The 26,922-nt window shown below is 40.5% G+C and overlaps 1 protein-coding gene across 1 annotated transcript; it reads left to right on the top strand.

Moving 5' to 3' along the window:
• ARHGEF9 (Cdc42 guanine nucleotide exchange factor 9) lies at positions 1–25,386 on the top strand (the record flags this gene model as incomplete). Its single annotated transcript, XM_082751253.1, has 4 exons — positions 1–233; positions 4,824–4,953; positions 12,430–12,561; positions 25,093–25,386. Coding segments are annotated over 4 exons (747 nt in total), but the record flags the coding sequence as incomplete, so codon positions are not given.
• Positions 25,387–26,922: the final 1,536 nt, after the last annotated feature.

The following is a 26,922-nucleotide window of genomic DNA, read 5'->3' as shown; positions in this document are numbered from 1 at the left end:
CAAGATGGATTCTGGATATACTCTGAATATTGTAACAACCACCTGGATGCCTGCATGGAACTCTCTAAACTAATGAAGGACAGCCGCTACCAGCACTTCTTTGAGGCCTGTCGCCTCTTGCAGCAGATGATCGACATTGCTATTGATGGTTTCCTTTTGACTCCTGTGCAGAAGATCTGCAAGTATCCCTTACAACTGGCTGAGCTCCTCAAATATACTGCCCAGGACCATAGGTAAAAGAAAAAAGAAAGTAGGGGTTAGGAGAGCCTCATCTACATGTTGGTCTTTATTGAGAACATATGTTCTTTAGCTTTTTTGAGCTTTCTTCTGTTAACTTCTCTGCACAATGGGATGGCAATATATCATTGCTTACCTCGCAGGGTTATTCTATGTGTAAAGCAAAGGAATGCTTGTGAGAGTTTCTTATAAACATGGGAATCACAATGCACAAAAAATCAGTATGCATTATCATTATGGCACAACTTAACACCAGGCCTTTAGGGAGATTAGCTGGGTCCTTAGCCCTAGGTTTATCTAAGGGAAATAATCTAGATGGAATAATTGTTCAGCTGTCTATTGTGCTCTGTTTGATAGATTCAATATCCTAGTAACAGCCTGCATAACTTGTACTGACTTTAGATTTCTTCTGTAAGCCTATATCTCTAGTATTCTTTAGTCTTTTCCACCCTCTTCTGGCTCATCCCAACTACGCCTTCCCCCTTTAAAAAAAAAAAAAAAGATTTTATTTATTTATTTGACAGACAGAGATCACAAGTAGGCAGAGAGGCAGGCAGAGAGAGAGGGGGAGCAGGCTCCCTGCTGAGCACACAGCCTAATGCAGGGCTCTATCTCAGGATCCCGAGATCATGACCTGAGCTGAAGGCAGAGGCTTAGCCCACAGAGCCACCCAGTTGCCCCTATTGTGCCTTCTCTGCAGACTCAGAGCATGACTGGGGAGTAAAGAGACTTAAGACTTCTTCTGAAGTTTATTTTTTTTTTAATTTTTTAGTAGTTTTTTTTTAGAGAAAACCAACCCAAAAATGACCAAGAAGCTTATCTCTCTCTGAATGGAAATGACCTACCAGCAAATGAGCCTACCAGTGAAGTATATGCTGAGAGTCATCTCCAGCAATGAGTGAACCACCCCCCTACTCTTTCACATGCTTTACTTTATTACCTAGAGCCCTCAGCCTTTTTATAGCCTGCCTTTAATTAGTATTAAATCCCTGATCTTTGACTCATTCAGCTTTCTTCTTGATTGAACCTTCTAAGAAGAAAGAAGACTGTTGTCCAATTTCCCTTAGCTTTCAGCCTAATTCTCATTAGACCCACTTCCTACTTTCACTTGACTCCATTATCTGGTTTTCTTGGAGCTGACTTCCAGACCTAGTTGTAAAAGGCCATGGGTATGGGTCAGTTGGTTTTCTTTATGCTAAGCTAGGACCAGTCCCTGGGTTCATTTTTAAGTTGATGGTGTTTCTTTAGCAAATAATGGTCATGTGCTTCAGTTTCTGGAGCCTTGGACAAATTTCAGATTTGAATCCAAATGTGGTAACACTGGACTCTCCCTTTGTGAGAGAATACCACCATTGGTAGCTCTGCCTGCCATACTGTGTTGGCTGTGAGGGAGGTAGGTAGTGAAAAACCATGAGAGACTCTTGACTCCAGGAAACAAACTGAGGTTGCAGAAAGGGAGGTGGGTAGGGGACGGGGTAACTGGGTGATGGGCATTAAGGAGGACACATGATGTGATGAGCACTGGGTGTTATATGCAACTAATGAATCATTGCACATTACATCAAAGACTAATGATGTACCATATATTGACTAATTGATTTTTTTTAAAAAGAACAAATGTAAGGTGGGATGCCTGGGTGGCTCAGTTGGTTAAGCAGCTGCCTTCAGCTCAGGTCATGATCCCAGCATCCTGGGATCGAGTCCCACATCGGGCTCCTTGCTCTGCAGGGAGCCTGCTTCTCCCTCTGACTCTGCCTGCCACTCTCTCTGCCTGTGCTCGCTTTCTCTCTCTCTCTCTTTCTGACAAATACATAAATAAAATCTTTAAAAAATAATAAAAATAATACAAATAAAAGAACAAACGTAAGGTTTTGCAGTTTGGTCTACGAAATCAAGACGGAGACAGAGTTCAAGGACAGCTTAGAGAGATGCAGCTTCTAGAGAGGCTATTTTTAAAATATGCTTATTTCAGAGAGCAGGAAAGCAGGGAGAAGGGCAGAGGGAGAAGCTGACTCCCCACTAAGCAGGGAGCCTGATGTGGGGCTTGATCCCCTGACCCTGGGATCATGACCTGAGCCGAATGCAGACACGTAACACATCAAGCCACCTAGGTGACCCTAGACAGCATAATTTAAAGAGATTTAGGAAGCATTAGTCAACCATGAGTTCAATATAAGTCAGCAGTTGGGTCCAGAAGAAAAACTGTTAATAACTAACATTTATTAAGGCTCAGAATAAATAAGAATTTAAGAGAGTTTTTTTTTTAATTTAAGTTGTCTTGAGACAGAATAAACTGGTTAGGATGTACAGTGAGCATCCCACCACTGGAGGTGATAAAATTTAGTAGCACTTAAAGACTATGATCTGGCAGGTATTCACAGAACACAGGAGACCATCTAAGAGGAAGTGCTACATGGTGTCTGACCTGGCAGTTATAACTGCTGCTTTCTCTGTGCCTCTTATTATTCAACCACCCCACACTTCAGTGTATTAGGAAAGAAAAAGACAATTGCTGTGTATGTCTTTTACCTCCTTTCTTTTTTTCTAATTAGTGCTGGGACAGTGAGCAGGTTAACGACCACAAAGCATGCTTAGCTTTTCTAAGGAAAGATTAGTTAAGACTGAATCATAATTCATCCTCTTGCCCTCTCTGTCTATTTTAACTCCACCAAATGTCTGGGATCTCACTTTCAATCTGCTTTTCATAGGGGCAATTTGACTGGAAGTCAGATCAGACAAGCAGAGAAAACTGGGAAGGACAATATAAACTTTAACAAGTAGGCCATCCAAAGTCCCAGGAAACTGAGCCTAAAGTTGCACTTCTGAGACTAGAGGTTTTGAGAGGTAACCCATGTGGTGTCTGTTCTAGAGAAATGTTTTATTTGTACTAATAATACTGCTAACATTTGCTATAGGCCAGAAGTAAAACAGTTTATGTGGATGATTAAACCCTCAACAAACCCTCCTATAATTCTCCCATTTCACATATGAATAAACTGAGTCATTGGGAGAGTCAGTGAGGCTTGCCAAAGACCACTACTCAGTGACAAAACTAGGGTCTGAGCCAAAGAGTGTAGATCCAGAGTCTTTTATTAACCACTGTGCTACATCCTATCTGTATATCGTACTGGAGGAAAAGAGTAGATATTATTTCACAGTGATTTTGGGTAGAGTTCTCTAGAAATACACAGTAGAAGAGATGGCAAAGCTCTGGACCATGCCAGGTATAAGGTTCCCTTCTTGAACCGTGGCTGATTATATCAGATTGGATAAGAAAATAGAACTATGTGAAAAAATGTTCATCATCACTAGCCATCAGAGAGATTCAAATTAAAACCACATTGAGATACCACCTTACACCAGTTAGAATGGCCAAAGTTAGCAAGACAGGAAACACCATGTGTTGGAGAGGATGTGGAGAAAGGGGAACCCTCTTCCACTGTTGTTGGGAATGCAAGTTGGTACAGCCACTACATCCACTTTGGAGAACAATATGGAGAATCCTCAAGAAATTAAAAATAGAGCTTCCCTATGACCCTGCCATTGCACTACTGGGTATTTACCCCAAAGATACAGATGCAGTTAAAAGAAGGGCCATCTGTACCCCAATATTTATAGCAGCAATGGCCACGTTCGCCAAATTGTGGAAAGAACCAAGATGCCCTTCCACGGATGAGTGGATAAGAAAGATGTGGTCCATATACACTATGGAGTATTATGCCTCCATCAGAAAGGATGAATACCCAGCTTTTGTAGCAACATGGACGGGACTAGAAGAGATTATGCTGAGTGAAGTAAGTCAAGCAGAGAAATTCAATTTGTGGAGCATAACAAATAGCATGGAGGACAAGGGGAGATGGAGAGGAGAAGGGAGTTGAGGGAAATTGGAAGGGGAGGTGAACCATGAGAGACTATGAACTCTGAAAAACAATCTGAGGGTTTTGAAGGGGCAGGAGGTGGGAGTTTGGGGGATCCAGGTGGTGGGTATTGGAGAGGGCATGGATTGCATGGAGCACTGGGTGTGGTACAAAAATAACGAATACTGTTACGTTGAAAAAATAAAAAAAATTAAAAAATAGAGCTATAAGAAAGATAGGGGTCTATTTCCCTTTTACGTAAAAAAAAAAAAAAAAAAAAAGTCTGCAGGTAGGCAGTCCATGACTGCTGTGGTAGCTTAGTGGTTATCAAAAACTTGGGCTCCTTCCAACTTTGTGTTATCTCTCCCTAGGAGTAGGGAGTTTTTCTTATGGTCCAAGATAACTGCTGGAACTTCAACCATCAATCTACATTCCAAGCATCAAAATTGAGTAAGGGCTAAAGAAGCATATGCTATCTTCCTTAAATGAGGTTTCTGAAAATCTCCACCCAGAATTACTATTTGCATATCACTTGACTCATCACATAATCACCCACTATTGTAAAGAGATAGGAAATGTAATATTTTACTCAATGTGGCATGGGTTCCATCTGAAAATCAGGGCTCTGTTACTAAATAGGAAGAGAAGACTAGATGTTAGGGTTGGCACACAACACATTGGTTCTCTAACACATTGATACATCTAACTTGTACTTTTGTGTCTTCACAGTGACTACAGGTATGTGGCAGCTGCTCTGGCTGTCATGAGAAATGTGACTCAGCAGATCAATGAGCGCAAGCGGCGTTTGGAGAATATTGACAAGATTGCCCAGTGGCAGGCGTCTGTCCTAGACTGGGAGGTAGGATCCTCATGAACAGGGGCACTGGGGAGTCTGAATAGCTTAGCTAGAATATCACATCTTAGACAAAGATGGATGAAAAGGAATTAAATTTAAAGAGCAGCAGAAAGGATTTATATTAGAGCCAAGGCAAAACTTTCTACTAATGAGAGGTGTTGTGTATTTGAGTAGCTTTCTAAGAAGGTTGGAAAAATCTTTGAGGCAACACTTCGTTAAAAAAAGAAAGGTTCATCTCTTTGGGTGTTGCCAGGAAAACAAATTGGATCGACTCAATATACTTTTAAGCTCCTTTCCAGTCCTGGAGTTTTATCACCTCCAGGTGAACACTTGATTAAGAAGTAGTATGTACTAATTCACGCCCAGACACAGAATATAAAGTTGGTTCTCTCTCTGGTGCAGGCCAACCAACATACATCTTTTTTCCATTGGTGAGATTACCTTGCCCTGACACATTTACTAGGTCTACCCAAGCTTGCACCCTTGAGGCTGAGGTCATCATTCCTGCCGAATTGACAGACCAAATTCTGTTTTTTATCATTTGCTTATAAAAATAATTCCCGAAAGCCTCCTATTTCATTGGAAACAGCCACTTCTCTGAACTCAGAAAGTCTTCAGTGAATGAGATCACTAAAGACTTATTTCCTAGACACTCACTTGCAAAAGCTATATACAACCTAACAAATAAATTGAGATTTTGCTTCTGTTCATGTCACTGCTCTGTTGAGGTTCTTTGGGTTTCTGTTCAGTAGAAACAGAGCTGTGAATTATAAAGCCTCACAGGTAGGTGTGTTGAGTACACCATTTAGTGTTTATCTCTTGTGCCCACCAAGAGAACCAGGGGTCATGGCATTTCACATTCTCAGATGCAGATTGTGAAATCTGACAGTCTGTAGGCTAACGTAATCAAGATGGAAAGGCTGGTCATGCTATCAGGAAGTGGTCAGAGCAAACCTAAGCTTCATAGTCACAGTGTAGAAGTTGAACCAGTTCCTTATTCCACTTGCCTCAATTCTGGTATCATTTCCTGTGATTGAGAGGTAGTATTTCCCTAGCATTTCAAGCAGTAGCACATTTTAAGAAGATTAAGCATCAGCCTTGCAAACAGCTATTTTACTTAAGTCCAGAAAAAAAAATCATCTTTTGTTTATTCTGCTACCTCTGATCCTTCTTAATGTAGATGGCTGTTAAAGACCACAGTTCTGAGCATTTGGCATATTTTTTAGTCTTCTTTAAAGGATAATGTTGCTGTAAGAGTAGAAAACAGGAGTGATTGAGATGAAGAAAACGGAATGAAGAGACCCTGTTGCTCTTAAGAGGAAACCAACACTGGCCCAGACTTACTAGGGAATCATGGTTCTTCTTCCCTTGTATCTGACTTACTTTGGCTAGTTGCCTGATCAAAAGCAAAAAGCTAGATTAAATGACCTCTAACAAGCCCATCAACTCCAAGGGACTCTGAAATTGTGTCTGGTTATCAGGCCTCTTTTTCTCTACTCCTGCAGGGTTCTCTGTAAAAGGAGGTTCCCAGAAGCGTTGTTTTCATATTCCCTGGCACATTTTCCCTCTTCCTATGCCTACGAGATCTAATTCCTCCATATGCTCTGAGCCTCCAGTAATTGAAGGTAGAGCCATGGAGGACCAGCAATAGCTTGAAATTCTTTGCCTTATCCAGGGAACCTTATTAATACCAAACTCAAAAACTCTGAACTATGATTTAAAGACTCAGCATCTAAGAAAGAATTTCATATGCTTTTGTCTAGAAGTGGGGGATGGGAAACAAAGTGGCAATTTTGAGCCAGGATCAATGAGAGAATAGTTACTCTCTGCCTCCTTTGTTAGCATAATCATGCTAATCTCAACCAAGCCTATATGTATAACCCTGACACCCTGCTACTTGGTGAAGTCCTTCTTCATCTAATTTAGTAAGAAGAAAAATTCCTTATGGTTCCTTTTTCAGACTCTGGGTTCACTGTGGAATGTCCTAGCTCTAGAGGAAGCTTTTTTCCATCTAACCCTGGTGGGTACATTTGAGAGGGCAGGCCTAAAGTGTCTTATGTTTGTCATATCTAGTCTTCAAGACTTCTAGAATGTCAATCACCAGGGCTTTTAGGGGACCACTCTCCCCATCAACAATTCTGTCCAGGGACACACACACACACACACACACACACACACACACACACATGTTGTAATGATGGTGAAAGTCTGAGAAGCCTATTCTTGACCAAGACCACAAAGCTAAAATTTTAATCTGTTCTCTAGATTCTCTCTGTGGTATTCTTTTCACTGCTGCCTACATACTCTTTTCAACCTTCTGCTTCCCACACCCCAGTTGCTTTCCTTTGTGATGCTGCAGGGACTTGTTTATGCAGTAAAAAGTCCATATATAAGCAGGTAGTAAGAATTCCTTGGGGGAAATATCCAAACCATAGTATGGCTAAAGGTTGATGAGTACTGAAGGACCACCCTGAAAAGGCAATAAGACATATCCACTCCATGACTTGCTAGCTATTGACATAAGTAGCCAAACCTTACTGGTTCCCTGATAGAGGTTCTTTGTATGTTCTACTTGTCCAAGCAGTTGCACAAGCAAAGAAAGGTCCCACAGCTTGCTGAGGGCTGCTGTGGACAAGCCTTGCAAATCAAGAAAATGATTTCTTGCCTTCCCCCAGAAGTCTGAACAAACAGGGTGGCTGCCAAAGCATCAACATGATAATTTCAGCTTTATTTGTCAAACTAAAAAGAAGAGTCATAGGGGAAACCTTCAGGGCTTAATCTACTTTGAAGGAGAATTGGGAAAGATCATTGAGGGTTGGCAGCATACAGGCAATTGGTACCTACTCAGTAAATCAGAATATCTGAATAGAGAGTAGGAGGCCTTGTTTTATATCCAGACCTGACCCTACTTCAACTTATTCCATAAATATTCAGGACGTTTTTTTTTTTCAACTCTAGTTATCAACCCTGCTCCCTGCCCACCCCCCTCCCATGAGAACTAGAGTTCATGAAGTACCCTCTGCTCTGTCCCACTGCCCAGGGCTCCTAAAAAATAAATGGACGAGTAAGAGTATCATCCATACATTAAAGTAATAATCCATACCTTAGAGAGGCTGAGAAAGCAACAGGGAGAAGAATCTGTTCTTATAGACTATAATTTTAGGGAAATTTACATTTCTAATTTCTCTGATGCTGATGGTTGGTTGAGCTGTCACATTGCTACCCTTCACACTCATTAGATCCACTTGAAAGTAAATGAAAAGGAGCATATCCCTGGAAGCTTCCTTTTAATCTCCCCCACCACCAGAAATTTTTACCATGAGCCCAAATTTGTAGCTCATGTTTGAGAATTTGACTGTATATGATTGTGGTGACACCACTCCCCTAACAGCCCGCTTGTGTAATACCCAAAGACCAGTTCCAGTTTACCATTGGATAATTCAATCCAAAACGTCGTAGGAAACACAGACACCCAACATCATAGAAACAGAAAAACATCTATTTAAAAAGCTAAGGTAGTTTGATGAGGCATACTTCTGGGACCAGGAGATCAAGTGTAAAGCTGGCTGGATTTGTTATTTCCCTGCTATCCTGTGAATAGGCAGCACTGAAAATGAACTATATGAAAAGTAGGGTATTTCCCTTGTTCTTCTTTCCCTAGATCTGTTTTGGCTACAGCCTCACATCAGAAAAATCAGCCTATAACTAGAATGAGGTGTTGGACATTGGGCTATTGAGATGAATGAGTGGCCTTGGTTTTACACTGGGGCAAATATGTTCCAGGCAGAGGGAACAGTATATGCAAATTTCTGGAGAAATGAAAGAAAACAGCATGTACATAGGGGAGGTGGCAATGGGAAGGTATTGTACTTTTGGGGGCAAGGCAAAGTAAATATATGGTGCAAGTGTGGTGGAAGAGGCAAAGGGTGAGAAATCTGAACTCTGAGAGGGCCATTTCCCTTGTATGATCTGATTTTTGCCTCAAGCAGCCATGTGAAGTGAAACAAGCAGGAACTGTTGTATTATCCATTATTCAATTGAGAAAATAGATTGAGAGTGTTTAAGCTACTCCCCAAGGGTACAGAGTGAGTTGGTGACTGGGCCCAGAACCCAAGTCTTCGGAGATTCTCATCTCATAAATCTTTCAAGGTAGCTAGTTGTTCCACTAAGGATTATCATTATACTGTTCTTTGGTGGCTTTGGAGGGAGTCTGGCCTGGATTCTGGATTCTGGATTCTGGATTCTTTGGGCAACTTACTTCCAATTCCTCTGATCTTGGTTTTGGGGGTAATAACAGTACATTCCTCATTGGGTTCTTGTGAGTATTAATGGGAATATGTGACATAGGATATAGAATGCACAATGATAATCAAGAGAACTTACAGTATAAAGTGTACTTTCCTAAGCACTTTACATGTTTTAACTTACATAATCTACACAACAGCCATATGATATTGGTACTGTTATTAGCCTCATTTTTTTATTTATTTTTATTTTTTTAATATAATTTTTTATTTTTTATAAACATATATTTTTATCCCCAGGGGTACAGGTCTGTGAATCACCAGGTTTACACACTTCACAGCACTCACCAAAACACATACCCTCCCCAATGTCCATAATACCACCCCCTTCTCCCAAACCCCCTCCCCCCAGCAACCCTCAGTTTGTTTTGTGAGATTGAGAGTCACTTATGGTTTGTCTCCCTCCCAATCCCATCTTCTTTCATTTATTCTTCTCGTACCCACTTAAAGATGCCAGTCAGTGTAGGGAATGCATTTTGAAGATAAGGAAATATAGTGCAGCTCACTGTCATCCTCCCTAGGCACAATTTGACCCTTTCCAGGGTTCAGATTGTCTGCAATTGGCAGGATTTGGCTATAGCCAGCACCAGTGCGGGGTTGTCAGTGGTCTGCTGATCTCTTCCTTCAGAGCAGCTGGCCAGCCCAGAAACAAGATGGCCCTCCATCGCCCTCTAGATTCACAGTCTTTGCAGACTCACCTCCACTTGAAGTTCACTCAGTAATATACTTTACATGCCTTTTATACTCTTTTGATTACCTTTTTTGTAGAAATAAAAATTGACCTTAGAATTTAAAAAAAAAATGAAGATGAGGAAACTGGCACACAGAGAGGTGACATCAATCAACTTGGTGAGCATAAGGGTGTTTTCTTTCTTCCTCTCCTCTTCCTTCCTTTCCCTTCCCTTTACTTACTCTTCCCTTTCTTACCCTTCCCCCTACCTTTCCCTTCCATTTCCTTTCCCCTTCCCTTCACCTTCCCTTCCTTTCACCTTCCCTTCACCTTCCTTTTCCTCTCCCTTCCCCTTTTCCTTCCCTTTCCCTTTTCTCCTCTCCTTTCCTTTCCTTTCCTTTCCTTTCCTTTCCTTTCCTTTCCTTTCCTTTCCGAGTTATGTGTTGCAAGTTCTTACAATAGGAGTATTCCTGGCTGGTACAGTGGTTGTAACTTTGAAAGTCATCCTGAAAAAAAAAAAGTCATCTTGACCAACTTTGTTTGGGCTTAGCCTGTTTTTATGGCTTTCTTTCATTTTATATATATCCAAAATGGACTGTAGCACATCTTCCTGGCCTGTCTCAGGGTGGGATGTGGCAGACAGGTACCACTCTCAGCTTCCCATACATATAACAGAAAAGCCCTGCACAAATCCCTCACCCTGAGAGCTTCTTCTCCCAGAAATTCTGTGTTAGTATGTGGGCCCTTTGAGGATGAATGTTTACTCAAGTTCCAAGGAACCCCTGAAATGGAAACTGGAGTCACAGTATCTGTGAGCTTTCTTTTTGAGGTTATATTATTACAAAATATTTACACTGAGCTGCCCTTTTCCTTCTCATCACTTAGACTGAAAAAAGTAGTATGCTAAAGAATACCATTTCCAGCTATCCCTCTCTTTGGCCCACTGGCCTGTCTAGGCTGTCCTAATTATTTATAGGGCTAATGCAGGGATCTCCATCTCTAACCTTGACTTGAAAATTTGGGATGCAAAGATGAGATCTTAACTTTGGAGTATCAGGGCTAGGACCTTAGAGATCATCGTCATGTACCACATTTAACATCTGGAAAAACTGAGACCAAGAGCCAGGAAGGGACTGACTGGTCTAAAGACAGTGTAATGTTGTGGCAAGAATGAGTATACTTTCTGGAGTGACAGAATTGGGCTTAGGTCATGGATATCTGGCTAATGAGCTGGGTGATCTTAGCTGATCACCTGACATTTCTTGGACTATAAAGTGAGAGTAAGACCACCTCCCAGGCTTCTTGTATACCTCAGAAGAAATAGAGCAAAAGTAAATGTCTGATGCGCATAGGTGTTAATATATTTTTTTAGAGAGGGGCAGGGTGGTCAAAGGGAGCAGGAGAGAGAATCTCAAGCAGGATCTACACCCCACATGGAGCTCAACATGGGGCTCGGTCTCACAGCCCTGAAATCATGACCTGAACCAAAATCAAGAGTCAGAGCCTCAACTGACTGAGCCATCCAGGTACCCCATTGATGCTAGTATTAATTTTCCTGCATCCTGGACTACTGATTTTTATCCCTATCTTTATATAGGTCCTGGAACACACCCTGTGCCCAGGGCTTTGGTGTAATTTGCCTCATGTTCCAAGAGTTCTGTGCACAACCTGCATTAGTTTCCTCCTGACTGTAAGCTTCTTGAGAACAGGTGCCATATCTGCCTTGGCATCTGACATATAACCCATGTACCTCTGACCTAGCAGGGTTACTGTGAAAAGGGGGCCTTAGAATCTCTGTAAAATTGAAGAACTGAATTAGCTAGAAGTCAGATGTGTTGGTACTTTTTTTTTCTGTCTGACTATACAGCAAGAAGAGGAGTGGTTTCAGGCTATGAATAATATGGTTGTGAAGTTTCCTATTTCCCATTCCTATTTAATCAATGTATTTTAATAAATTGACAGAAGAAAAAATTTTTAAGAGACCAAATGTATTCTCTTTTTCTCTTTCTATCATTGTCTCCTTCTTGCCCTCCCTTGTCCCCCTTTTTTTACTCCTTTGGAAAGCAGAGAGACTTCTATTATTTCCTTAGGCTTCTTCTTCAGGTATAAGAAAGAGACTAAAAGAATAGATCTGGGATGAAGGACTGATGCAGAAAGAGAAATTAATAGAGAAAAAGACAAGGAAAGTGAGAGAGAAAGAGAGAAACCTCATGGAACCAGAATGAACCTTGGTGCCTATTGGGCTAGAGAGCAACTGGCATAGAAGGAATATAGCAGTCCTGAGTAGTAGGGCTCATTGGACCCAAGGGTGAACAAGAGTATGGGTCTTTGCCACTCATGGAGCCTTTTAAGGATTCCCAGGAGTCCTCTCTATCCCTCTTTCCCCACCAGGCCTTTTTTGTACTCCTCTTGCCCCAGTCTATGTCCAGTTTTTAGTGCTTCCAGGCAGGTGACAGGTCCATCCCTTCTGCCTGGCTCCCTCTCACTATCACATGTTCTTCCCAGGGTGAGGACATCCTAGACAGGAGCTCGGAACTGATCTACACTGGGGAAATGGCCTGGATCTACCAGCCCTATGGCCGGAACCAGCAGCGGGTCTTCTTCCTGTTTGACCACCAGATGGTTCTCTGCAAGAAGGTAACCCCAAACCCTTCTTTCTTGAGGGAGATGGGAGATGGGCACCTCAGGAGCATCAGACCCTCCTTCTCCATTATCCCCAGCTCCCAATAAAGTGGTCATTATAGTAGGTGGGAAAAAACACCAGTGGCTTCTAATTTTGTGACTCCTTCTTTAACTTTTGCTATTTTTCCCTCTTTGTCAATTTTCCTTTAAAAAAATATAGAATAAGACTCTTTGTTCTCTTTCTTCTTGTCTTCTGTGATGGCTGTCTCTGCTCCACTGCATCTTATTGTCCTGTTATTTTAATTATGAATGTGTTTTGTTATTTTCTTCCAGAGATGATTTATTGGAAATTATTTTGCTGCTTTGGGGAATTTTTCCTTTTCTTCTCCCCCCCCGACCAGAGGAGAGGTGGAGATCCCCTTTCCTTTCTCCTCAGTCACCCACTAATATTCTACACCTCTGAAGTTGTCCCAAACAGCTTTTTCTATGTATCCATTGTTTTTAATTATACCCTCCTGGACATACTCTGTTGTCCTCTGTTTCATAACTACTAGTTATTTATGTTAGTTCCATTGTATTTTAGGAGGATCAGGCACTAAATAGAGTATAACAATGCTGGAGGGAAGACTTCTTCTGTTCAAGGAACTTTCTGCATTGGGCCAGTTCTTCATGTACTGAAGGGCCAGACTTGGAGGATGAGTGATTTGGGACTCAGAAATGTAACAATAGCAACAGAGGTTAGGGAAAGAGCAGAAAAGAAATGCAGATTTGAAACCAGAACATTTGGGCCGTAGGCTCTACTGTCTCTAACCTTGGGCCAGTTTTTTTTTTTTTTTTAACTTTATGTTCATATTTTCTTCAGCGCCAAATCAGACTGATGATAGAATTCATCTCAGAATGTGTTGAGGAGGACCACCTAAGGTAGTGGGAAGCAGTGAATTATAGTATTAAGAGCATAGGTTCTAGGGCCAGCCAGAAAGGTACCAACTTTTCCCATGAGCTGTGTCTTCTCTGTGCCTCACATTTGCAGAATGGAAATCATAATGGTTCTACAGAGAAGAGAAGTTGTGAGGGTTAAATGAAACAATATAGTTGCAGTGCCTGGCTCATAGTATTTAGTAAATGTTAGCTATTGGTATTTTTTAATTACTGCATATTTGGTGTTACTATTTATTCATTCAGCAAATCTCTTTTGAGAGACAGTATATACAATAGTTGAACAAGCACAGATTTTTGACCCAGGTAGTCTGGACTCAAAGCCCAACTCTACCATTTAGTAGCTTTTGTTCCTGAGTAAGCTTCTTAACTGTTCTAACTATAGTACCTCATAAAATGAGGTTATAACAGTACCCAACTTGTAGGATTGTTGTGAGGATTATCTGTTAATAAGTGCAAAGCATTTAGCTGCTGAGGGATGAATGCATTAAGAAAATGTGATGCATGCATACACACACACACATACACACAACCACACACACACACATTGTGGAATATTATTTAGCCTTTAAAATAGAGTAGTGCCTGTCATTTGTGACAACACAGATGAACCTGGAGGACATTATGCTAAGTAAAATAAGACAGAGAAAGGCAAATACCATATGATTTCACTTTATGTGGAATCTAAAGCAGTTGAAGTCATAAAGGCAGAGTGGTGGTTGCCAGGGACTGGTGGGGATTTGGGAGATTGAAAGATACTGGTCAAAAGGTGAAAACTTTGCATTATGCAAGATGAATAGATTTTGGTGAGCTAGTATACAATACAGTGCCTATAGCTAACAATACTATATTGTGTACTTGAAATTTGCTGAGAAAGTACATCTTAAGTGTTCTCATCACAAAAAAGTAACCATGTGAGATATATATGTTAATTAGCTTGATTGTGGTGATCATTTCACAATGTATACATATAACAAAACATCACATTGTATACCTTAAATATATATAATCTTTGTCAATTATACCTCAATAAAGCTAGGGAAATGAAAAGCATTTGGAACAGTGTCTAGCATATGATATATGCTAAGTGTTAACTGTTACCATTGTTGCTGTTATTATTCTGTTATTAAGAATGTACTCACAGACCTGTACCCCTGGGGATAAAAATATATGTTTGTAAAAAATAAAAAATTATATTAAAAAAAAAAAAAGAATGTACTCTAGATGCTGGAATGAAATAATGAGAAAAATAATTCCAGTCCCATCCCTATGTGCCTTCCTCAGGCTCTGGAGAGAAAACCCAGGGTGGTCAAGGCTAGGGGTGGGCAGTAACTGGGGCCCCTCTTAAAAAGACCTTACTGACAAGCAAGTGAGACAGACTGCAGTCCCTAAGAGTTGCATTCCCCTGATTGCAGCATCTGTCATTTATACAAAATGTTTGCAGTGTCTTACTAAACCCCATGAATACCCAGTGAAGTCAAATTCAATTATCTCCCAACTGTTTGAATTATATAATGTTAGGAATTGGAGTAGGCTCCTTGCTAGATCCATGGCTAGGCTTGGTGCTTGTCTGCAGACTGCCAGGGACCTTCTGGAGAAGCACTGGCACCCTTGATATCCTCCAGCTTGGATGAGTGTAAGGGAAAAATAGGAAAGCTGGCACGCTCTTAGGCAGGGAATTTGTGATGACCTAAATAGCATCTGTGGTGGACACCTATTCACCATGTGCCTATGAAAGCACTCAGACCACCATTAACATGTGGCATTTGGGCAGCCTGATCCCAATGATACCTTAGACAACCAGGACTCCAGAGGGCTTTTTCCCTCTTCTGCCATATCCAGAAGCTGAGCAGAGAAACTTCTGGGGCTTTGTCAGCTGTTTTTCCCTGGGAAGCCCCTGAGTGAAGCAAGAGCAAGGAGGGTATACTACTTCAGCACAACTTAATAAGCAGACTACAAGTTGTGAAATGGAACTAATGTAACTCAGGAGTGTGGTGGCCAAATATAAGTTCTATAAGAGTCTTCATTATCAGTGCTAGCATTCAGAAAAGGGAAATTGCAACAACTTGAGCTAGAGATGCCTTCAGGGAAGACTTGAGGAGGAAGAATCTGTAAAATTGACCTGAAGGCTGGAATTGGATTGGAATAAGAGGTATTGTTGGGGCAGGGAGGACACATTAGTGTGAACCTAAGTATAGATCTGCGACCACCCCACCCTGAAAGGATAAATGGAATTTCCAAGGACATAGAGGTAGCTATGTAAAGTTTAAAATATTCAGTTACTGTTGCTTTGATTTATTTTTGTCACAATATTTAAATTATTTTGAAAGTTTAAATGGATTAGGAAGAAAAAAGTGAGATTTTTAGGTTCCTCAAAGGAGTTTTGAAGGCTTACCAAAGAAATTAGTCTGGGTGCACCTGGATGGCTCATTTGTAAAGCATCTGCCTTCAGCTCAGGTCATGATTCCAGGATCCTGGGATTAAGCCCTGCATCAGACTCCCTACTTGGTGGGGAGCCTACTTCTCCCTCTCCTAATCCCCCTGCTTGTATTCTCTCTCCGTGTGTCAAATAAATAAATAAATAAATAAATAAATAAGTAAATAATAAATAAATAAATAAATAGTAAAAATAAATAAATAAAAAAATTATTCTGGGACCAAGACAGCTCAGGACCATATTTATTAGACAAGGCTGGCCTCATGACCTGGAAATTGCATGTTTAGATTTGAGGTTTACAAATATTTTTAGAGAAAATTGAGGTGCAGAGAGATAAAATGGCTTTCCCAAGGCCATAGCTAGTAGGTTAAGCAGCTAGGAGTCTGTATAACTCACACTCTTTCCATATGTGTCGCATGCTGCTTTGTGGCCTTGGCTACAATTTTCTGATGGGATTTTTTAACAGTAGGTAATTCTTAATAATTCCTATCACATCCCTAAACTTGGCTTTATGACTAATCTTGTGGATGAAAACTCACATTCAACACTTTGGGGAGCTATAAAGAGTAGGAAAAGGGAGAACCTTAATCACACATTTGTCTAGTCCTACTCTCCTACCACAGAAGCAGAACTCTCTCAAGTTTATTGTTATCATTAAATAGCTAAAGAAATAATAGGAGTTTCAGTTGGTGTTTTTAATTTAGCTCCAAGATCAGGTACATCCTTTCCTGTTTCGGGAAACTAGTAAAGATTTTAAAGGCTGACAAGGATTATGACTCACCAACTCAGAGTTAAAGAAAGCTGTATGTGATGCTGGCAGGCTGGGTCCAAAGACCCAAAGAGGATCCTGTAGGACCGGCCAAGAGTGTTTTTGGCTTCATAAAGGATGGAAATAAACCATGAGCCAGCAGGATGTGAAAGCAGAGATTCCTGAAGATAGAGAGAGAGTAGATACAGAGTTTCTAGGAGACTAAGAAAGGAAAGGTGGGAGTCTCATTTGTTCAGGGTCTGGGTGGTTTTATTGCAGATGGTGCTCTGATATAGTTGTCCTCTCAGGCATCTAGTTACCAGTTAGAACAAGGACAAGGGCCCATGGTTGTATAAAATACACACATGGTAGCTTTGTCCAGTCATTCTCATCTGGTCCTTCTTTAGATATTACCTATTCTAGAGAAATCATTAACTCCTGTCCTTTATAAGGAGGACATATGCTGTTTGCATTACAAAATGTGTGTAACGTGGGATAGGAATGGATGTCCTAGCAAGAATAGAAACAGAAAAAGGAGTGAAAAACAGATTTTTATGGAGTCCTTCAGTGTCCCTGCCTCATTGGCTGAAGTTAGGAATAGTGGGTGGTTAAGGCTACCTATTCTAGTCAAATGGTTACCTACCTATTAGCTGTACAGTTTGGACCTAGCTTCCCAGGTCTATGTGTATTTGTATTAAGTGTTTTAAGCCATGTTTCAGGCCTTTATGAGATCAAACTAGATTACACCAATCCATTCTCCTTAGCTTGTCCTGCTTTTGTAGTTATATTGGACTGACAGGGCCCACTTTTTATGCACGTCTCATAAAGTGTTCCTGAGGACTGTGGAAGTCAGCGCGTGGGAACAACCCCATCCTTTTGGCCAGGATTGAGCTTGTCTATTTTGAGTATGGTAAAAGGAACCCAGGCTCTGAATCAATCTTGGAGCAACATTGGCCCACTCTGTATAGCTGACTTTTTCCTCTCCTTTGAACTTGATGCGAAAGACACCCAACAAATCAGAACCCATCTGTACTCAGCACAGCTTATTTATATGCACAGTGATTATGGGATGAAAAAGAACAATGTAGACATTGTTTCTTGCAAATCAATTCAACAACACCTATATTTCATAGCCTTGGACTTTGAAATGGACACAGCTACGGTGGGAATTCTTAAAGACAGCCCTCCCCAGACAAAGCAAAACACCCAGTTTACCATGCAGTGTGAAGAGTCAGGATTACAAAGGCAAATTCTTTGCAAGTAGCCTGCAGTTGAAAAGTGAGGCATGTAAGACAATTCAGCAGAATAGGAATAGTTTAACCAAACTGTATAATGTTAACAAAAATTAATGAGCATTTCTGATTCTGTGAAATTGTCTAAAAGGCCAAATATATACAAAGAGGAGGGAAAGTTGGTCAGAATGAGTTGGCTACTAGAAGGCATCTCTCAAGACAAAGGATATTCTCGGCCAGACTTAGTCACACCACATGTCCCAAGAATAGATGTGTGTCATGGGCATGTTATGAAGGTGCACACATGAGTTGTGTCTTTCCAGTGTCAACTTTATTCAGTCATAAAGTTAATCACAATTATAAAGCAGGTTTAGGATTCCAAAGTCAATGACATTTCACCATGTGATAAAACTTGGCTACTTATGCAACACAGGGTAGGGCATAAGACAAAGCACACAACAAATAACAGAAGAGGTGTAGGAAGTTAATGAACCAAACATGAAGTCTGTCTGTGGGTGTGCCGTTGAGATAAGGCCTCAGTCTGGTCTTGGTCAGCTCTCAGCACTTACTGCTTATTATGTTCAAGCAGTGAGGGATCTCGGTTCTGGTCAGAGATCAATCGGGTAGAGCCTTTGGTGGCAGTTGCCTTTTTTAAGTGGTCAGACATAGAGACTTCATGTCTCAAGAGTCTGATAGTTTGCTGCAAAAATTCTCCCCCTTTTAAAGGGATTTAATTGGTTCTGGGTCCCTGCAGACTTCCTCTGGTTCCACTCATTATCAGTTCTAGGGTGCCAGCTGATGCTGGTCCCAACAATATCTTGTAGCTGCAGTACATTTAACTACCTGCATCATTACATGACACAGATCCCTGCTTGACATAAGAGAGTCCATTTTGCTCTCTACAGTGTGCCATCAGGGGGAGTTGAGAGTAGTCCTAAGAGAAGGAGGAGCTGAAAGACCACTCTGAGAGATACTTATCAGACCTTACATTCCACAGATCCACAGGTCATTTCATCTATCCCTCTTTTTTTAATTCATAAAATATTTGACATTCAGGGTCACCTGGGTGGCTCAGTGGGTTAAGCCTCTGCCTTCGGCTCAGGTCATGATCTCAGGGTCCTGGGATTGAGCCCCACATGGGGCTCTCTGCTCAGCAGGGAGCCTGCTTCCCCCTCTCTCTCTGCCTGCCTCTCTGCCTATTTGTGATCTCTCTCTCTGTCAAATAAATAAATGAAACCTTTAAAAAAATATTTGACATTCAAAAAGATACATAAATTATATAATGGGTACCTATGTACTTACTACCCAGTCTAAGAAATAATTCATTACAAATACATTCTTTCTCCTCTCCCTCTCTGCTCTTTACCTTTCTTTTCCTTCCTTCCATCTTCTTTCTCTTTGTACTCTCTTGAATTTGCATGTGTCATTGTCATATTTTTGTATAATTTCTGTAAATATCTCTCTGCTCTTTACCTTTCTTTTCCTTCCTTCCATCTTCTTTCTCTTTGTACTCTCTTGAATTTGCATGTGTCATTGTCATATTTTTGTATAATTTCTGTAAATATGTATGCATTCCTATATATTATGTGGCATTCCTTTGTAGGTTTTTAAACCTCATATAAGTGGAATAGATAGATGAGATAAGGCTGCATAGGGAAGAAACCACGGGATTGATGGGCATGGGATTTAAGGTTGCTGTGACATCGTAGCTTTTATTTATTTTTTAATTTTTTATATTTTATTTAAATTCAATTAATTAACATATAGTGTATTATTAGTTTCAGAGGTAGAGTTCAGTTATTCATCAGTGGCATATAACACCCAGTGCTAATTACATCATATGCCCTTCTTAATGCCCATCACCCAGTTACCCCATCCCCCCATCCACCTCCCCTCAGAAACCTTCAGATTGTGTCCTATAATTAAGAGTCTTTTATGGTCTGCCTTCCTACCTGATTTCATGTCATTTTATTTTTCCCTCCCTTCCCCTATAATCCTGTTTTGTTTCTTAAATTTCACATATAAGTGAAATCATATGATAATTTTCGTTCTCTGATTGACTTATTTTGCTTAGCATAATACCCTCTAGTTCCATCCACATAGATATAAATGGTAAGATTTCATTGTTTTTGATGGCTGAGGAACATTCCATCGTGTGTGTGTGTGTGTGTGTGTGTGTGTGTGTGTGTGCATGTGTGTGTATGTATACACACCATATCTTCTTTATCCAAGCGTCTGTTGATGAACATCTCTGCACTTTCCGTAGCTTGGCTATTGTGGACATAGCTGCTGTAAACATTGAGGTACAGGTACCCCTTTGGGTCACTGCATTTATATCCTTTAGATAAATACCTAGTAGCAGAATTGCTAGGTCATAGGTAGCTCCGTATTTAACTTTTTTTTTTTAATTTTTTATTTTTTATAAACATATATTTTTATCCCCAGGGGTACAGGTCTGTGAATCACCAGGTTTACACACTTCACAGCACTCACCAAAGCACATACCCTCCCCAATGTCCATAATCCCACCCCCTTCTCCCAAACCCACTCCCCCCAGCAACCCTCAGTTTGTTTTGTGAGATTAAGTGTCACTTATGCTTTGTCTCCCTCCCAATCCCATCTTGTTTCATTTACTCTTCTCGTACCCACTTAAGCCCCCATGTTGCATCACCACTTCCTCATATCAGGGAGATCATATGATAGTTGTCTTTCTCTGCTTGACTTATTTCGCTAAGCATGATACGCTCTAGTTCCATCCATGTTGTCGCAAATGGCAAGATTTCATTTCTTTTGATGGCTGCATAGTATTCCATTGTGTATATATACCACATCTTCTTGATCCATTCATCTGTTGATGGACATCTAGGTTCTTTCCATAGTTTGGCTATTGTGGACATTGCTGCTATAAACATTCAGGTGCACGTGCCCCTTTGGATCACTACGTTTGTATCTTTAGGGTAAATACCCAATAGTGCAATTGCTGGGTCATAGGGCAGTTCTATTTTCAACATTTTGAGGAACCTCCATGCTGTTTTCCACAGTGGCTGCACCAGCTTGCATTCCCACCAACAGTGTAGGAGGGTTCCCCTTTCTCCACATCCTCGCCAGCATCTGTCATTTCCTGACTTGTTTATTTTAGCCATTCTGACTGTTGATTTGTATTTCCCTGATGCCGAGTGATATGGAGCACTTTTTCATGTGTCTGTTGGCCATCTGGATGTCTTCTTTGCAGAAATGTCTGTTCATGTCCTCTGCCCATTTCTGATTGGATTATTTGTTCTTTGGGTGTTGAGTTTGCTAAGTTCTTTATAGATTCTGGACACTAGTCCTTTATCTGATATGTCATTTGCAAATATCTTCTCCCATTCTGTCAGTTGTCTTTTGATTTTGTTAACTGTTTCCTTTGCTGTGCAAAAGCTTTTGATCTTGATGAAATCCCAATAGTTCATTTTTTCCCTTGCTTCCCTTGCCTTTGGCGTTGTTCCTAGGAAGATGTTGCTCATATTTAACTTTTTGAGGAACCTCCATACTGAGTGGTTGTAACAGCTTGCATTCCCACCGGCAGTGTAAGAGAGTTTCCCTTTCTCTGAATACTCATCCTGAGTTGTTCATTTAAGCCATCCTGACCAGTGTGATGTGGAATCTCATTGTGGTTTTGATCTTTATTTCCCTGATGCCAAATGATGTTGAGCATTTTTTTTTTCATGAGTCTGTTGGTCATTTGTATATCTTCTTTGGAAAAATGTCTGTTCAGCATCTTAGCTTTTATTTTTTCCTTTTTAAAAATCTGTATATTTATTTTTTTAAATTTATTTTTTATTTATTTTCAGAATAACAGTATTCATTATTTTTGCACCACACCCAGTGCTCCATGCAATCTGAGCCCTCTCTAATATCCACCACCTGGTTCCCCCAACCTCCCATCCCCCTGCCCCTTCAAACCCCTCATGGTTCACCTCCCCTTCCAATTTCCCCCAACTCCCTTCTCCTCTCTAACTCCCCATGTCCTCCATGCTATTTGTTATGCTCCACAAATAAGTGAAACCATATGATAAATGACTCTCTCTACTTGACTGAGTTCACTCAGCATAATCTCTTCCAGTCCTGTCCATGTTGCTACAAAAGTTGGGTATTCATCCTTTCTGATGAAGGCATAATACTCCATAGTGTATATGGACAACATCTTCCTTACCCATTCGTCCGTGGAAGGGCATCTTGATTCTTTCCACAGTTTGGTAACTGTGGCCATTGCTGCTATAAACATTGGGGTAAATACAGATGGCCCTTCTTTTCACTACATCTGTATCTTTGGAGTAAATACCCAGTAGTACAATTGCAGGGTCATAGGGAAGTTCTATTTTTAATTTCTTGAGGAATCTCCAGACTGTTCTCCAAAGAGGCTGCACCAACTTGCATTCCCACCAACAGTGTAAGAGGGTTCCCCTTTCTCCACATCCTCTCCAACACATCTTGTTTCCTGTCTTGCTAATTTTGGCCATTCTAACTGGTGTTTGGGCATATCTACAAAGCTGTGATCACCAAGACAGCATGGTACTGGCATAAAAACAGACATATAGACCAGTGTAACAGAGTAGAGAGCCCAGATATGGACCCTCAACTCTATGGTCAAATAATCTTTGACAAAAGAGGAAAAAATATACAGTGGAAAAAGTCTCTTCAATAAATGGTGCTGGGAAAACTGGGCCGCTATGTGTAGAAGAATGAAACTCGACCATTCTCTTACACTGTACACAAAGATAAACTCAAAATGGATAAAAGACCTCAATGTGAGACAGGAATCCATCAGAATCCTAGAGGAGAACATAGGCAGTAATCTCTTCGATATCAGCCACAGCAACTTCTTTCAAGATATGTCTCCAAAGGCAAAGGAACCAAAAGTGAAAATAAACTTTTGGGACTTCATCAAAATCAAAAGCTTCTGCACAGCAGAGGAAACAGGAAAACAAAGAGGCAACCTATGGAATGGGAGAAGATATTTGCAAATGACAGTACAGACAAAAGGTTGATATCCGGGATCTATAAAGAACTCCTCAAACTCAACACACACAAAACAGATAATCATATCAGAAAATGGGCAGAAGACATGAACAGACACTTCTCCAATGAAGACATACAAATGGCTATCAGACACATGAAAAAATGTTCATCATCACTAGCCATCAGGGAGATTCAAAAACCACATTGAGATATCAACCACATTGAGATATATTGTAGATATCTACACCAGTTAGAATGGCCTAAATTTATTTTTTTAAATTTCTTTTCAGTGTTCAGAATTCATTGTTTAGGCATCACACCCAGTGCTCCATGCAATATGTGCCTTCCACAAAACCCACCACTAGGTTCACCCAACTGCCCACCCATCTCCCCTCCAAAACCCTCAGATTGTTTTTAAGAGTCCACAGTCTCTCATAGTTCGTCTCCCCCTCCAATTTCCCCCAACTCCCTTCTCCTCTCCATCTCCCCATATCCTCCGTGCTATTTGTTATGCTCCACAAATAAGTGAAACCATATGATAATTGACTCTCTTTGCTTGACTTATTTCACTGAGCATAATCTCTTCCAGTCCTGACCATGTTGCTACAAAACTTGGGTATTCCTCCTTTGTGATGGAGGCATAATACTCCATAGTGTATATGAACCACATCTTCCTTATCCATTCGTCCATTGAAGGGCATCTTAGTTCTTTCCACAGTTTGGTGACTGTGGCCATTGCTGCTATGAACATTGGGGTACAGATGGCCCTTCTTTTCACTGTATCTGTATCTTTTGAGTAAATACCCAGTAGTCCAGTTGCAGTTTCATAGGGACGCTCTATTTCTCATTACTTAAGGAATCTCCACACTGTTCTCCAAAGAGGCTGCACCAACTTGCATTCCCACCAACAGTATAAGAGGGTCCCCCTTTCTCCACATCCTCTCCAACACGTTGTTTACTGTCTTGTTAATTCTGGCCATTATTACTGGTGTGAGGTGGTATCTCAATATAGTTTTGATTTGAATCTTCCTGATGGCTAGTGATGGTGAACATTTCTTCATGTGTCTGTTAGCCATTTGTATGTCTTCATTGGAGAAGTGTCTGTTCATGTCTTCTGCTCATTTTTTTATTTGATTGTCTGTTTTTTATGTGTTGAGTTTGAGGAGTTCTTTATAGATCCTGTATATTAGCCTTTTGCCTGTTTTGTCATTTGTGAATATCTTCTCCCATCTCTTGGGTTGCCTCTTTGTTTTGTTGACTGTTTCCTTTGCTGTTCAGAAGCTTTTGATCTTTATGAAGCCCCAAAAATTCATTTTCACTTTTGTTTCCTTTGCCTTTGGAGACTTATCTTGTAAGAATTTGCAACACCTTAGCTTTTAAATTGAGCAGCAGGTTCACCAAAATTTAATGTATTATTAAAAGTAAGTAATTAAAAAAATGAGGAATAAGAGCACCCTGTGTGAACTAATGATGAGTACCTCATAGACTGAGACTATTGATCCAATTTAGGATACCAGAGAGTAAAACAACAATAATAAAAGATAGGCCATATACTGTTTGTATCCATCTACACTTTTATGTGTTTCATGTGGTAATATTTGTGAGATTCATTCAAGTCAATATATGAAGCTATTTATTCACTCTTACCCCCACTTCCCCTACCAGACTAGGCCTTCTCTAAAATCCCCCAGAGTGCTAAGTATTCAACCATTTCCATGTAATCCTTCCTGTCCAGCAGCCTGTGGTCACCTTGGTACTCTTACCACTCATCCCAATTCTGATATGCAGGCTCCTTATCCTGCTTGAATTCCCAAATTTGCCCAACATCTAACTTATTTCATAGTTCTGGAGGGCTTGCAAATATTTTAGAAAAGAAAAGGCCCATGCTAGGAATGCTTGTGTGGTTTACTACATCCTGCTTCCCATATATGCGTCTTATAAACACATACAAGGATTGATGCTGTGGTCTGAGACAGAGTCCTTGGTTGTAGGACAAAGGCTTTCTCTAAGAGCATCTAACCAAGGTATCAATGTCATACTGCTAAACTAACCTGCCTAAATTTGACCAAACCAACCCCTTATGGTGCTCCAAAACAATGGCAGCCTTAGCGTCCTGCTGTGCCCATGAGCCAACTCTCCTGGTACCTACTGTCCACATACCTTCAGTAAAAAGCCTTTTCTTCCTTCTCACCTAGGACCTGATCCGAAGAGATATCCTGTACTACAAAGGCCGCATTGACATGGATAAATATGAAGTAGTTGACATTGAAGATGGCAGAGATGATGACTTTAATGTCAGCATGAAAAATGCCTTCAAGCTTCACAACAAGGAGACTGAGGAGATACATCTATTCTTCGCCAAAAAGCTGGAGGAGAAAATACGCTGGCTCAGAGCTTTCAGAGAAGAGAGGAAAATGGTACAGGAAGATGAAAAAATTGGTAAGTGACCTGAGAAGAGAAAGAAGAATATAGCTATGAAGAGCATAGAGGATTTGAATTAGTTTTCATTTTTCTAGAAGCAGAGGGAAGATTTCTGTTGCAAACTGACCTAATCTATTTTGGTGGTCTCCTATTATTAGGTCCTTTTTGCCAGTTATCAGTTTCTATTAGTCAGAGTTAAGTGAGAGTTATAATTTGCCTCCATCACAGTCTCATACCTAGATAAGACTATTACACTGGAGGCAAACCTCAGTCTCAATTCTCCCAAACATAAAAACATTTATTAGCAAATAAACACAAAAGAAGTCATACAACATGTTCTGTAATCTCAGTGAAGTCCCATTTTTGTTCTTAGATACATGGCAGCATCTTCTGTGAAGAGGTTAGTCAAGGACGAGCTGGTGATATTATAGCAACAGGCTTCAGCTAACTTTCTACTTAGAGTCTGGTGACAAAATCCTCTGATGGAGGACAAGACGTCATACCTATTTTAAATCTTGAGCTTAAGGCTTCCTTCTAAAGGGTAAAAGCTATAGGGTTCACTAGATTTTTATACCCAGGTCTTGTGAGGGCCAAGTACTGTAAGACATTTGTGGCTAGTACACATCTTGAAAAACATTCATTTTACCAATGAAAATTCATTTTTAACATGTGTTAGGCTAATTAGGCCTCCTGTATTAAAGTGACTGAACTGCTGGAAATAGTTGTATCTGGAACAAAGACTTCTGAGTATTTACTGTGTTAACAAATCACCTCTTGAGTGTGTATGCCTGATTAAGATGCTTCAGATGTTAACTAAATGCCCCTAGAGCACAGACTAAAATTAATGTATTAATGTGCATGTATATATCACACTCTCTGTATAAAAGCATTTTAAAATAAATTGTAGAAAATATAGCTGGTATAAAACCATGATCACTTGCATGATTCTGTTACACTAAACCATACATTTTTTTTTTTTTTTTTTGCTTTAAATAGGTTGTTCCCCTTTTTCCGAGGGTACATAACTAGTAGAAGGATTTTTCATGCTGCTTTCCAACTGTGGGATTTAGGTGCCATTGACTATAGCTCTGTGGTTTACAAAATTCTAAGTGGTCTCTTGCTCATGGTCCTGCCATTCTAGCATAAAAATACCAAACTGGGGGCACCTGGGTGGCTCAGTGGGTTAAGCCGCTGCCTCTGGCTCAAGTCATGATCTCAGGGTTCTGGGATCGAGTCCCGCATCGGGCTCTCTGCTCGGCGGGGAGCCTGCTTCCTCCTCTCTCTCTCTCTGACTGCCTCTATGCCTACTTGTGATCTCTCTCTGTCAAATAAATAAATAAAATCTTAAAAAAAAATACCAAACAGCCAAGCTTTGTAATTCCTTGAGAAGACACAGTTTCTATTTTTGCTCCACTCTTAATGAGAGTAGGTTTTTTTAAAATTTTATTGTGCATGTTAGTCACCATACAATATATCATTAGTTTTTGATGTAGTATTCCAAGACTCCTTGTTTGCATATGACACCCAGTGCTCCATGCAACATGTGCCCTCCTTAATACCCACCACCAGACTTACCCATCCCTTACTCCCTCCCCTCTAAAACT

This window comes from Mustela nivalis (assembly GCF_964662115.1).
Source record: "Mustela nivalis genome assembly, contig: HAP1_SCAFFOLD_2754, whole genome shotgun sequence".
NCBI lineage: Eukaryota > Metazoa > Chordata > Mammalia > Carnivora > Mustelidae > Mustela > Mustela nivalis.
This window is presented reverse-complemented; position numbering and strand designations above follow the sequence as displayed.